General features: G+C 39.3%; 1 protein-coding gene across 1 annotated transcript in view; it reads right to left on the reverse strand.

Moving 5' to 3' along the window:
- Window positions 1-15,189, reverse strand: part of DNAH12 (dynein axonemal heavy chain 12) — a 162,828-nt gene that overhangs the window by 98,176 nt on the left and 49,463 nt on the right. The window contains exons 19-30 of the mRNA XM_090022245.1: window positions 14,883-15,083; window positions 12,873-13,067; window positions 12,528-12,649; window positions 12,126-12,408; window positions 11,326-11,445; window positions 9,549-9,705; window positions 9,136-9,308; window positions 7,544-7,696; window positions 6,056-6,295; window positions 3,182-3,427; window positions 1,782-1,901; window positions 906-1,015 (exon numbers count right to left, since the gene is read on the reverse strand). Of these exons, the coding sequence (XP_089878371.1) occupies window positions 906-1,015; window positions 1,782-1,901; window positions 3,182-3,427; window positions 6,056-6,295; window positions 7,544-7,696; window positions 9,136-9,308; window positions 9,549-9,705; window positions 11,326-11,445; window positions 12,126-12,408; window positions 12,528-12,649; window positions 12,873-13,067; window positions 14,883-15,083 (2,120 nt within the window). The remainder of the gene's footprint in view (window positions 1-905; window positions 1,016-1,781; window positions 1,902-3,181; window positions 3,428-6,055; window positions 6,296-7,543; window positions 7,697-9,135; window positions 9,309-9,548; window positions 9,706-11,325; window positions 11,446-12,125; window positions 12,409-12,527; window positions 12,650-12,872; window positions 13,068-14,882; window positions 15,084-15,189) is intronic.

Raw genomic sequence — 15,189 nt, forward strand, 5'->3', positions numbered from 1 at the left:
GCTGGAAGACAAAGGCAGATAAGGACCCTGCCCTAAAGTAAAAATCAAACTGTTTTGTGTCCAGATTAGTCTATTTTAAGGAATTATTACTTAATGCTTGTAGAAGACTTTAATTATGTAAACCGATACATAACAACTGAGTAGAAGTAACAGAATCATATACCTAGAAGGGACCTCAAAGGTCAACTGGTCCAACCCTGTGTACAAATGCAGGAATGCTATTCTTAGATTGTCCCTGCCAATGCTTATCCAGCATCCGCTTGAAAACATCCAATGAAGGAGATTACAGAACTTTCCTGAGCAGACTGTTTCACTACCCTACTGCTAGAACAGGAAGAAAGTTTCTCAGTTGTTCTCCTTCTTCTTTATGGCTGTCTTTTGAATATTTGAAATCTATCATCTCCCCGCCTCCCCGCTTAATTTCTTTTCTAAATTTTTTTCAGTTGTTATTCTTCCCAGTGTACTGCAACACAGATTACAACTACCTATTTACTGCTCAGAAAAGTTCCCCCCACCAAAAAAAACCCAAAACAAAAAACAGGACTAAAATGGTAGACATGTGTTGGACTAATATTCTAATAGAATGAAACTTCTATAGTACCAGCTCTTCTCCACAATAACAACCTAATCTGCAACCACTATTAAAGAAAGAACTACCAATGAAGCCAGAGTGTTGGGAGTACAGGATCAAATATATTAAGATTAAAAAACCACTAGTATTTTGGTCACCAAATTTGCTTTAAAATTAAGAAATCCACAGTTTACTAAAATGAATGGCTCTTGGGATTCTTCTTAAAATGCTAAAATATTTTCCTATTCTATTTCCATAAACATTTTCTACTATCCATTATATAAACCATAAAGACAATATGTGGTCATTTGGAATCAGGACTTTGTAATCTTACCCATGTCTGACAATCATCATTTCATAGGTCTGTATAATTTTCTCCATAAAAACTTTAACAGGCTGAACATTATGCTTTATACAGCATTCATTGGCACATTCCAGAAAATCCTAAAATTAAAAAATTCTTTTTATTTGATAAGGTTTAAAATAATAATGTCATACTTACCTAGTATGACATATTACACAGTTTACAATAATATTTTATCAACCTAATATAATTTTATTTTCTTCATGAGCAACATGTAAGTGGTTTATTCATCATTCCATATTATTCATCTGCTTGTCTGGTGTATCATCTAGCATCAGAACATTTGTGGATAAGGATTAGATATTTATTAATTACTGAAATATTTTTCAGGAAAATCTGGCAAATAGCCACACGAAAAATCACCCAAGTACTTCATAGAACAGTAACTTACAGCAAGTCCATGGAGGCAGGGAGAGCTGCCTGGCTGACTCTTCCTCTGCAATAAAATGGAACATGCTAAAATCATGCCAAAAACTACAGGGTAGGGGAAAGTAAGCCATTTACAAAAGCCACTTAAATTCAGACAGGAGTGTGAACCTGTCAGATGTATTTAAAAAGGATGGTTAAGGTTAAAAAAAAAAAAAAAAAAAAAAAAAGGCTGGTATATTTTGCTCAGGCAAAACTGGGTTGGAACTCCAAAAAAAATCTAAGATCTCCATATATGAGGGACCCAAGCCAGGTCTTGAGATCACAATGAAACCAAGTGAATTTTCATTCAGACAAGTTCTACTGTCAACATTTTACTTTCTGTCTCAGCTTGCAATTATAAACAGATTAGGGAATTAGTTAAAATTGATACAATGTCAGGAGTATTACTGAGAAAAAATACTTCACAACGATACTTACATTGTAATCTGCTTCAGGCAGCTTAACACCAGGGAATAAATCACTAGTTATTCCCATGAATAGAGGTATATCATGTGACAAAAATTTTGGCTCATTTACATCTTTGATTGATCGAAGAAGCTAAAGAAAACAAATACACAGTTTTACAGAAAACTGGTGTTCCAATGTACATGGCAACAGTAGAATAATTATTATGCTGTTCAATAACTAAAACAGTCTACATCATGTGTTGTACATATGATGGCATAGCTGCCATTGCCACACTGGGCTGGAAAGCTCACAGTTCCCCTTAAGAGTAAGAACATTTCTGAAACTGTACTGGGGGCTTGATGGAGGAATCTAAACACACTTCATCACCTCCCAGGATCAGTATAGCACTGCTGCCTTGCTGCAATTTCTCACCGTTTTTAGCACATCTAGAAACCACTCCTCTTTCATCCATAAACGTGACGATGAAGGAGATTTTTTACCTAAATCTGGAGCATGTAGGGTTGCCATCCCTCTAGGATTACCCTGGAGTCTCCAGGAATTACATATAAATCTCCAGGAAACTGCTGAGAGTCACCCGGCAGATAAATGATAGGGTATTCATTAAAATAAATATTAAACGTTAAATCCTATTTATAGCAGTCCAGTGGGTTTTTTTTTAAACGTAATAGTAATGTGCATTTGCCTTCCCCACAAAGTCTACGCATTGCAGTCTGCAACATATATGTGCAAGCACGTGGGCACGTCTGTGTTCCGGAATAGATTCAAACAGAGTTGGCGACCCTAGCAGCATGCCAAGCAAGCTATGTCCCCTGCTTTACTGTTTCCTATATTCTTGGTTTTCATGCACTTTGGATATGACACTCATAGAAGAGCTGGGAGATGACACAAATAAGGAGCAAATCAGAGGGACTGCCTGCAGAGCAACAAGAATGCAGCAGTGTGACAAGACTCAAGAGATTTCTTGAAGGATTCAGCAGCACAAGAAATTCAAAATGAAATCAGAAATGCCCTGCCAAATATTAAGAAACATATCATGCTTTATTTTTTAAATGTATATAGGATCATCCATTGTACAATGATGCTACAGTGCTTTGGAAACGTAGTTAATCAATTCCACAACTATTTTATATCCATCTTTCTTTCCTTGTCATTTAAAAATGTAACTATTTTTGTTTACATCTTAATAAATAAATAAATATAGTAAACATTTATGTTGAATTTCACGTTTACAAAGTGCTATAAAAATGTTATGTAGTTTATCTTTACAGATTAAGCATTATGATTAAAAATCTGATCAAGTGTGGTTCAGTGACAAGGCAGAACACAGGCAATGCCAGAACTGGATACAGATATCTAAAAAGCAGTTAATCTAGTGAAATTCACTATATTTTACTTTCTCACAAGCTTACCAGGATATCTTCATTCTCCTTTGGGAATTTCAGCTTTAGATTACCAGCAGCCACTAATACAGCTTTAACTGCTCGCATGCCATAGTCATAATGAAACTGAGAGGAAAGCTGTTCTGAACAAAGCCTGTAGGTCATGACTATCTTCACTGATAATGGCTTAGCATTCAGAAATCCATATGAGTAGAGAGAGATTTCTGCTATCAGGGCATAGTTAGGAACCATCATGGCTACTGTTCGGAAAAGAACCTGAAATACATATCCCAGGAGACATGCTTAGATCACTTAAGAATAAGAGAACAGAAATAAGAAATCTTTGACCAGCCCTTAAAGTGTATGGATAGTTTCATAGTTTGTAGGGTCGGAAGGGACCTGAGCAGATCATCTAGTCCGACCCCCTGCCATGGCAGGAAGGAATACTGGGGTCAAATGACCCCAGCAAGATGTTCATCTAACCTCCTCTTAAACACCCCCAGGGTAGGAGCCTGCACCACTTCTCTTGGAAGCTGGTTCCAGACCCTAGCCACCCTGACTGTGAAGTAGCACCTCCTTATATCTAACCTAAACCTACCCTCTGCCAGCTTGTGACCGTTATTCCTGGTCGCTCCTGGCGGTGCTCGGGGAAACAGTGACTTCCCCAATGCCTGCTGATCCCCCCTGACCAGTTTATAACAGGCCACAAGATCCCCCCTCAGCCTTCTCTTTTGGAGGCTGAACAGGTTCAGGTCCCGCAGCCTGTCCTCATAGGGCCTGCCCTGTTGTCCCCTGATCATACAAGTGGCCCTCCTCTGGACCCTCTCCATGCTGTCGACATCCCTCTTGAAGTGCGGCGCCCAGAACTGGACGCAATACTCCAGCTGCGGCCTGACCAGTGCCGCATAGAGGGGGAGGATCACCTCCTTGGACCTGCTCGAGATGCATCTGTGGATGCATGACAAGGTGCGGTTGGCCTTCCTGACCGCCTCCCCACACTGCCGGCCCATGTTCATCTTGGAGTCAGTGATGACCCCCAGAGCCCTTTCCGCCTCCGTGCTGATAAGAGGGGAGTTCCCCAACCTGTAGGTATGGTGCCGGTTGTTCCTCCCGAGGTGCATCACCTTGCACTTGTCTGTGTTGAAACCCATCCTATTCTCGTCCGCCCACCCTTGTAACCTGTCTAGGTCTGATTGTAGCCTGTTGCATCCTTCCAATGTACCCACGCACCCCCACATCTTAGTGTCATCAGCAAATTTGAACAGGGTGCTTTTTACCCCCTCATCCAAATCGCTGATGAAGATGTTGAACAGTGCGGGCCCGAGGACCGAGCCCTGGGGGACCCCACTGCCCACGTCCTTCCAGGTTGAGAAGGACCCATCTACTACCACCCTCTCGGTGCGGCCTCCAGCCAGCTGGCAACCCATTTGACTGTGTGGGTGTCTACACCACAGCCCCCCAGTTTCTTAATGAGAACAGGGTGAGAGACAGTGTCAAAAGCCTTCCAGAAGTCCAGGAAGATTATATCCACTGCTACCCCTGTGTCTAATGATCTGGTGATCTGATCGTAAAAGGCCACCAGGTTGGTCTGACAGGACCTGCCACTGATGAACCCATGTTGGTTGCCCCTAAGCATGCAGTCTCCTGCTGGCCCCTCCTGGATGTGTGCCAGCATAATTTTCCTCGAACACCCTGCCTAGGATCGAGGTGAGACTAACCGGCCTATAGTTTCCCGGGTCCTCCTTCCTGCCTTTTTTGAAGATGGGGACCACGTTGGCCCTGTTCCAGTCCTCCGGTACCTCACCGGAGCACCATGAGTGCTCATAAAGTTGTGCCAGGGGACTTGCAATGACCTCGGCCAGTTCCTTTAGAACTCTAGGGTGGAGATCATCCGGGCTGGCTGACTTGAATACGTCCAACCCCTCCAGAAGCTCCCTAACTAAATCCTCGCTAACCCGTGGCCCAGGTGTGCCTCCCCTGGGCCCCGAGGGGGGCCCAGCAGGGAGGTGGCTGTTCTGGTCCCTGCTTAGGAAGACAGAGGCAAAGAAATCATTAAACATGTATAAAGTTACACCATTACAGAATTATTAACATTAGAAGACAAGAACCATGGCTCATTAGGAGCCAGACACAAGCAAGTTGCTTCATCTCCTTTCATGCCATATCATTTACTAAGTTCCAGACTGTAGCCTCCCCTGTCGCTGTTCTCCTCCAACTTTCTGTCCCCACGTTCTTACTCTCGAGTGTACACAGACTGCTTTATTTGCCACCTGAGAGCCAAATATCTCAAGAATAGTGAGAGGGCAGCTCCAGAAAGAACATAGGAGTGTGCATGCTCCTGGTTCAGAAAGTTCCTAAATGAATTTTGCCCTCCTGAGGTGGCATTCCTACAAAGCCTTCCTTTGAAGCAACATGCCTCTAATACAGACCAGCTCTGCAATGCTGCTTTCCAGAAACAGGCATAAGCAAACATAATAGGAAGTGTTTTAATAGCAGATTCATCACATGAACTAGTCAAATTTCATTAGCGCTGTTTTTGTGCAATACTTTTGGAACATTTTTAAGAGCATGTTTCCTTAAAATAATTGGATCCAACATCATCATTTCTTTAAAATAACTAAGGATGAAATTCTGAAGTTCCTACACAATTTGTTTCAGGGGTAAAACATCTCCCTAGAACTGCAAGCTTTGACCAGTCACACAAAAAAGAAAATTAGCAAACAATTTTAACAAACAACCTTCAAGGACATCCCTCTTAAAAAATAAATACATAGCATAAGAAAAGTAAATTTTATGAAGTGTATATATTCTATGTGCCACATTCTGTTTTAAAATCATCAATGCCCATTTGGTTATGTTTTCAAAAGGTATTATTAAGCTAATTCGTTAATTTTATGGTTTTACCTTGAGGTTGTCTGGCAGCTCAGACCGTCCTGCATAACCTGGATTCATGGTAATAGCTACAAAACAGTTGGGATTGAGCTTCAGTTCAGTCCCTTCAAAATTAAATGTTTCCACCTTCAGCTGTATGGCTCTCTGAATGCAAAGGATCTGCTGGGCCACCACAGACAGTACTTCTAGCTCAATGCGATTGAACTCATCAAAACAAGCCCAAGCACCTGAAGAAGCCAAACCCTTAAAAAACTGTAAAACAAGAAAGAAAGGATGTAATTACCATGGACCCTTATTTTCTCTGATAAAAAAAGAAATCACAAATTCTCTGATTAAAACCCCAAAATCTCTTATCAAAATGAAAGGCCAGTGTGCATGTGCATGTGCATCAGCTGAACACAATTTTTATTGATATATTTATCGTTTTAAAGCAACTTGGAAACCTACCAGTGCCTCAATCACTATAATAAAATAATTTCTAAATACCTATATATTTCGGCATTTGATTTTAGGTTTTTCATCATGGAAATTCCCGTTCTGAGACCACTCTGAACACCCCAGGGAATTATGTGCAGAAAAACTCAAAATTATGCAAAATTATTTGTATTTTTATTATAAAGTAAACTAAATATAGCACTACTTCAATCTTCTTTAGAAATATATATAAGTACGTTGTATGGTTGGGGTGGCCGTAAGGTGGGGGGTGGTTTGTGAAGATGAGGAGGGGTGTGGGTGGGTGTGTGAGTATTTGGGGTTTGTGGGCACATGTGGGGTTTGTGGGTGTGTGGGGGGGGATTTGTAGGTAGGTGTGGGCCCCCCCACCACACATTCCACCTCCCCCATGGTGCACAGCCACCTCTGCCAGCAGCTTAGCAGCAGCAGGTGGTGAGCTCTCGGTGTGCTCATGGCCATGGCAGGCAGAGGACCTGGCAGCGCACACCTCTGGCTGAGTCCCAGGGCCTGAACATGATGGCATGGAGCCAGCCCGGCCCACTGGTGCATATCTTCAGACCAAACCAGACCAGACTGGCTCCAAGCCATTATGTGTGGATCATTTCTGTGGGAAATGGAAAACCCGGATCCCTGGTAATTACATCCCTAACATAAGATGAGAAGGTTTAAAATAAATAATTGACTAAAATTTTAGCCTAACTGAAAAGACAGGTCAGCCTAGGAAAATAAGTTAACAGAACTTTTTCAGTGGTTTCAATGGAAGCTGGCTCTGCCTCTTTGATCCTGCAAGCTCTTCCACCCATATTTAACTTTACACATTGTTAGCAGTCTGAGGGACTTCAGTGATATTATTTGCAGTGTATAAAGTTAAGCACATGTAAAACTCATTGCAGAATTGAGACCTTGGATTGGCAGTTGTTTGGGGCAGTGGATCATTGGTCAGATGCTCAAAAATGCTTTGTGAAGTAGGCACCTAACTTGCATTGGAAATTAACACCTTTTTCCTGACATACACAAGTCCTGAGTTTGCAATGCAATTCTGTTTACCTTCCCCATTGCCAGATAATCAAGGCCATCAGAACAGTTGAAGACAACACATTGCACAGCAAGAGCCTTAGCCAAGTCTTTGGTGGTCTCAGTTTTGCCTGTTCCTGCTGGGCCCTCTGGGGCACCACCAAGGTTTAGATAAAAAGCTCCAATCTAAAGAAAAAAAAAGAAAAAAAGTTTATGAAGATAACCAATAATTTAATCCTGAAGACAACTTTAATAATAGAAAATAATTTTAAAATCAATTGTAACAAGAAAATTGAACACAGGTACTTATGAAACAGATTCATACTAAACAGAAAAGGCTACCCTAAAGTTTACTTAAAATTTCCAACTTCAAAATAAAGTAAATGAGTTCAGCTTGAAGCTGTCTTTTATTACAGGTACCTAGAAAGGGGGATGCAGTCTTTTTTCCCTTAGAATACTAATCATACCTGGATTTTTTCTGTTCTGGACTGGGTCTGGCAGTTCTTACTCATGGGAAAAAATGAATGGGTCCTGATCTTGCCTGCTTCTCTTCTTTGTTGCTATTTCTCCTTTTCTGTCCTTAGATCTGTCTCTTCCCTCTCATTCTCTGCGTTCTTCTCTACCCAGTCTCCATTTACTCTGGCCCTGACCCATTGTCTATTTACTATGATCCCATTACTATTCTCCCCCAGATGCCAGTCTCTTCCCTCTGCTTTCCTTTCCCATACCATCCCACCTTCATCACTCATTCTCTCTCCCCCATTTTTCTGGATCTCTCAATCCCTGATCATTATTTCTTCCTTCCTTCTAGCTCCCCAACATAACCCTTATTCCTCCCTCTAGTTCCCAGTACTCTTTCAAGTCCATTTTGGGTTTCTTTTCTGTCCCAGTTTTAAGAACAATATCATAGGTAAGTCAATGGCAATTTCATTTGCTAGCTACAGAGCATCACAAGTGGTTTACCCCCTCACTGTCAGCCAGCTGACAGGTTTGCTTAATGCCAGATATACAACCAAATCATCCAGTCACATTTCAGCCATGTTGATAAGCGTGCACACTTTAGCACAAAACATGAACAATTAATAATAGTTGCAGGTGTGATAACATAAGATAGGTCAGGTCTGAAACTTTAAATAAGAATCACAAGGCACTTACACACATGTGAGGAGCCTGCTCCAATGCACTGGAAAGCCAGCACATCGGAGCACGTAAACTGATGCGCTCTGGCAGCCTCATGTGTCGCATGCAACAGCAGCACAGGACACCTCTGCACTGAGAAAATGGCAGTGCTGCGCTTTTAACTAAAACACATTCAGTGTGCTTTAGTTCAAAGCACACCACTGCCATTTTCTGAGTATGGAGCACTACACTGCTGATACACATGCTTCCTATGTGGAGCCTGGCACTTTTAATTAACGCAATTCACTAATTAAATGTGCCAGGTGCCGCATCAGGAGCACATATAAAAATGCTCACAAGCCCCTGAATACTGGATGTTTTAAACAGAAACGCAGAGTCCCATAATTATTTCTGTGAACCTAACAAGTATGAAGTAGGAAAAACCATATTACAATTAAATTAGTTTTGTAGTTATCTGAACTGTGTGTTTTTATATAAAAGCTTACCAATGTGCGGTAACACCTATCCGTAAGTGGAGTAATGACAAGTCGAGGTGAGTTTCCAAGGTATTCATAGGCATATTTTACATTACAATTAATGATGCAGACACGAACATTCTCATATTCCCAATAATATCGCAGTTGAGCGAGCCACTGAAAGTCTGCTTCATTTTCCACACCTAGTACAAAATGGAATTAGCACTACAGCTGAAACAAGTTTCATAAAATTGGATACAGTAAAGTATAAGATACACTTACAGATATGAAATACTGGTAGTTTTGTAATTATGAATGTTTTCCTACATAAGATGCTTACATTAAAAAAGGAAGGAAATCAGATTATAGAAGTCTATTTCTGTTTGGGGTAAATCTATGCTAAAAACACATCAACAATAATAACATTTAAAAAAGATATGTACCACTTTTAATCATTTCCATGACGACATCTCTAGCATGCACATCAATAGTCACCAAAGCACCTAGTGTAGTTCGTGTTTGCTTAGATAATTTTCCTCTTACCAACTCCACAATATCATTAAGCTGAAGTTGAAGTGTGTCATAATAATCAAGTAATCCCTGAAAGAAAAAAGGTGTAATGAACTGGATTTTAAAATCTTTGAACCTTAACCTGCAGTCTTTGGTTCTCTTTTTTTTCTCACAAGATAGACTAGCATCTTAATAAAGATTGTTTAATTGACCACTTTCCTTTGCTGTAATTTCCCCAGGGATTACCTCCTCTTTTTCACAATTATGTAATTACTCCATAAAAAAAAAAAAAAAGTAAAACATAGGGCTTGTCTACACAGGAACATTCAAGAAAGCCAAGGTAAATGACCTGAAAACATTAAGTCACTGGGCACAGATTAAGGCACATAAACCATCATGTATATAGTCACATTCAGGACCACACAGAAATTTAGATATCTTTTAATTTATACACATTACTTTATTTAATGTATCTTAACTTCCCTGAATGTCTCTGTGCAGACATTAGATAGTGACATGAAGGAAAGCATGCAGATGCCTGTGGGCTCTTTTAAGGACTGATCCAAAGCACACTGAAGCAGAAGGTACATAGCTTTCTTTTATTGTAACTGTTGTAAACAAATAGAAGGGCCTATCCACCATGTGACCTGTCTACTCTGTAAGTAGCTCTCTATGGACAATCAGTGGTTTTTAAACTGTAGTTTGGAAAACTCTAAACTACACACACATAAAATGGAACTTGGCATTAAGAAATATAGGACCGGACGCAGTGTATATTTTTTTCAAATGTTAGTTTCAGTTTGCTTTTTTTTTTTTTAATTTAAGTATTGCTAACATTTATATGTTGCAATCTTTAAAAAACTGTTATAGATAGAACACTTAGTCAAAAATAGGCCTATATTAAGACAATAATCCATTATTCTTATTGGAAACGCAGTCTGAATCCATCTTTAAAAAACCCGGATTACCTAATGCAAAAATTAATTCAGGGGTCTTTATTTCATTACCTTTCTGAATTAATTTAAACCAATAGGTAATAATGTTTAATTAGTTTTTGGAAAATTTGCTCAACTGTAATAATAAATTGTTCATATAAATGAATGGTTGTAAATATGTACATGTGTGTGAATTTAGCACAGCCACATTTTTAAAAGTTCCAGTCTGCATGGTGTTTTTATTTTTTTAATCCTTTCACACCTCAGTGGTAGTACCATTGTTTTTGTTTGTTTGGGTTTTTTGGGGGAGGGCAGGGGGTTAAGTTAGAAAGAGGACTGCACAAATAGTTTGGCTTTTCTAACAGAAAACTCAAAGGTAGCAAAAGAGTTGCATGCGAGCCAACATTGTTTAAAAAAAACTGAAAGCCCAGTATTAGATCCAGGAAATTTCTACTGACTTCTATGGGACTTTAAATGTAGGGAAAAAAATGTAAAATTTGTAGGCAGTATTCACTATCCCCATTCTCTGTGCATCACTTGTTTGAGTATCCTCTAGGAAAATGAAGACTCAGATACTTTCCGATCTTTGGATTTTAATCATTAGTTAACATTTGAAACACCCAAAGGTAATTTACACATTTATGTTTTAATGTTTCTTATCAGTTGTTTTATCCAAACTTATCTTGGGAGAGGAAGATGAATGCCTTAGTTGAACAAAATAATAGAAGTGAAATACAAAATAAGCAAAAAGCAAAACAAGTGAGATTATTATTACCTCTGGCCCACTGCAAATGGCTTCATGTACCTCGCTTGTCCAGAACATTTGAGATACACACAGAACTACTTGTCCGGGCCACTCCAGAACCCATTTTTTCCTCTCAGTCTCTGGATATGCCTAAAAAAGTTAAATGCATTACTTAACAGTGTCACAAGTAAATAACTGGATGTGTCTTGTTAACTATGCCTTTGCATTACAGTCATCAAGGTAATCATATAATATAATGCAATAATAGGCTTTGGAATGCCCACTATTTGGGGGGGGGGTTTCAAAGCCACCACAAAATATGCATTTTAAATTGCCTTTCTTCTTTATGGTTTCTTCCTTCTTTGTGTTTAAAGAGCAAAAATTGTTTGAAATGTTCATGTTAATTATGAAAATCTGCCTACCATGCTAATTTGACAATTGTAGTTCTCTTTTAGGTGAAGTCAAACTTGCAACAAGCATTTTGATTACTTTTAATTTTTAATTAGCTAAGAAAAGAGTGAAAAACTAAAACAGGGAATCTTAAGAAGTTTCCTATTGCTGTCAGGCTTATTTTACACAAAAGAAAACACAACATAATTCAGTCCTTATTTAAACAAAACTCCCACTGACCTCACAGTTGTATAACTACAAGTCTCAGATTACTAAATTGAACTTGATCTAAGAAACCTTCATATACTTAAATTTAATTTAAGTCAGGAGGATTTCTGGTATAAAAAGCCTGCAGGAGTGGGCCCTAAGAGTAAAGGAGGGACTCTGGGTAGAAGCAAACATTTGCAGGATGGAGCCCAAGTCTGTATTAGAAAACACACCTCTCTTGCATTAGTTATAACATCATGTATACTCTTTAGCATAATATCTTCAACTTGGACCAGCCACTTCTCCACTGCACCTCGAGCTTCAGAAGTAGAAATGGTTGAAATCAGTTCAACTCGCTCCCCTTCAGAGCTGAACATTGCCTTAATATCCAGATTAGGAAGGAAATGCAGCTTAGCAATGCCCTCAAAACATTTTTTCAAGTGAGGCTGAACTCTCAGAGGATCTTTAGTTTCTGACAAAATCTCCAACATTTCATCATTGGACAAGAAGAAAAATCTAAAAAAAGATTCACACAAAGAACAGAAGTATTAAGTTATTATATATTTCAAGCTTTTTATACAGTAGAACAAGCATTGAACAATGAACAAGCAGTATACAATGAACAAGCAGTATACCGAGGAAAGAAGAGACGCTTTTTCTCAAGGTAAGCATTAAGTCCTTTCATGATTTTGTCCAGAAGCTCATTACAGTTCTGAAGCTTCTCTAATAAACCTGTCAATGAAGTGGCAGAAAGAACCTGTAATAAAAGATATGTAATTACTTGTGAATTCACATCAAAAGTCACAGTCAAGGTACAGCATATAGTAAAGGCTATAAAACTGATAAATTTATGATGAGTGCTTTTACACTTGGTGTGAGTGGGATGAAAGTTCATTAAATATATTTGGTTACTAAATTACTGACAGAAATGAATGGGGAAAATATGTCTTCTTAATTATCTGGAGTATGCCATGCCTTACTTTAGGGTCTTTGGTACAGTATTTCATAATGTCTCTCCAATATCTGTCTACAGTCTGGAAGAGACGTCCCTCCTCTGGCATCTGTTGCATGATGTCTTCTGAAGAAAAAATGGGTTCCAAGTAAAGCCATTGAGCTTGCACTTTCAGCCATTCATCGATAATCTCCTGAACTCGAATCAGACGATCTTCCCATTCCTTTACAAATGTATTAAAATTTTTACTGCACTACAGTCATATTACATATGTTTAAAGAGAGTATATGAACATAAAGAAAACAAACTTTATAGACAGCATAACACCCTTCCAAGATGACAACAGAAACAGACAAGAAGACCACAGGAAAATTAAAGTTCTTCCCTGGATATATAATGCTGATCGAGTTTACAAACTCTAATCTACCAGGGGACTAATTTGCAGATTGCAGGGCAGATTGCTCACTTAAAGGCACTATCAGATTATAGATTCATAGATGTTTGGGTCTGAAGGGACCTCAGTAGGTTATTGAGTCTGACCTGCTGTCCTGGACAGGAAAGAGAGTGCTGGGGCCAGACTACCTCAACCAGGTGCTTGTCCTGTTTCCTCTTGAAGACCCCCAGGGTAGGGGAGAGCCCATTCCAGATTCTGGTAACCCTTACTGTGAAGAAGTTTGTTTTAATGTCTAACCTAAATCTGCTCTCCATCAATTTGTGGCCATTGTTCCTAGTTACTCCAGGGGGTGCCCTAGTTAATAGAGCACCTCCTATTCCCTGCTGCCCTCCGCCGATTAATTTATAGGCAGCCACAAGATCACCTCTCAGTCTTCTCTTGCAAAGGCTGAAGAGAGCTAGGTCCCTCAGTCTCCCCATAGGGCCTGGCCTTACTTTAGTAATAGCATTTTTCAATAATCTCTTATTTAGGTGCCATTAGAAACAGATCATGCTCTCTGCTATCCAAAGATACTGTTGCTCACACCACTAAAGCAGTTTCACTTTAGAGATGGGGCAAGATTTGAAGGATTTGTGTAAAAGGTGTAGACCAGCTGCATTCAGTGAACTCACTCATGAGTTAATGAGATACAGATGCAGTGACAGACACAGCAGGTTTACACTGAAAGACTGAATTTAAAGTTGGGGAGATGCAGTAACCACAAAGACTATCCTAGCCTTTAGATCACAGAATGGCATTTGCAGGGTGACTACAGTTTTTCTGCAGCAGCCTACGGATTTTTTTTCCAGCCCTTAAGGGGATACGATACGATATATATGACCATATAGATTTCTCCATTTAGGCACCACAAAAACTTTAATATCTTGCTCCAAAAAGCATCCCTTATTCACTGTTAACCTGTCCAGTGGGGATGGAGCTGAAATGATGCCCAAGGCTTCTAGGACCTCCTCATCCTGAGGGAACACAAACCTATATCTTGCGAGAACTTAATGCTATCCTAATCACCAGACTACAGGCAAAGATAGGTGTGATCTCCCTCCTAACCTCCCATTGACACTGGGCTACTGTGAAGTCAAAGTACAAGACACTGATGGGGCCAAAAGAAGAGCAAGCAAACTAGAGTGACACGGTAGTCCAGCAGGTGACCACTCATCTCAGATGAGGGGCTGGGTTCAAGCCCTGACTATCAAGGCCTTTTTTGCTTTTTACCTTATATAATCACTGACTGTTTCAGATACTTACAAAGTTTATTTGGATCTGCTCTCAATACTGAAGAAAATGAAAACATAACAGCAATACATTAAAATAGGTGTAGAGATTCTTATAACATGGTTTATAACGTGCATGGCTTCATGTTCTCTCTACTGAATTCAGACTTGGCATAGGAAGAGAACGAAATTTCAGCATTTCAACATTAAAAAAAATTAAAAGACTTTGGGTATATTTAAAATTATCCTCAGGAGTAATTTTTGAAATATTAGATTTTTCTAATGAAAAATACCACAACGAGACAATACAGTCTTGTACTTTATAATAGTTGTCCATTGAATAAAAATGTCAGTTTTAAAAGGTGGTTTATCATACCTTGATTTCTTTTTCAAATGGTTTAATAAAAGGTGATCCTCTCATTGTTTGCGTTTTTACAATCTGATCATCTAGAATAGTCTGAATTTCATCTACTGAAGACAGAATACGAACTCCAGTCTCCCGATAAACACTTGTATTGAAGGAAACTGAATCCCAGATTTCCATCATAGTATGCATTGCCTTCTCTAAGGAAAATTCCTAGCAAGGAGAAGGAAGGAAGGTCTTGTAGTCACTGTTTTCTCATTTGATGCATTCAATATATAAGTATACATACTTAAATAATTATTAGGTAAATTTTCATTTT

Source organism: Crocodylus siamensis, chromosome 11, assembly GCF_052110815.1.
Source record: "Crocodylus siamensis isolate JL-2025a chromosome 11, ASM5211081v1, whole genome shotgun sequence".
NCBI lineage: Eukaryota > Metazoa > Chordata > Crocodylia > Crocodylidae > Crocodylus > Crocodylus siamensis.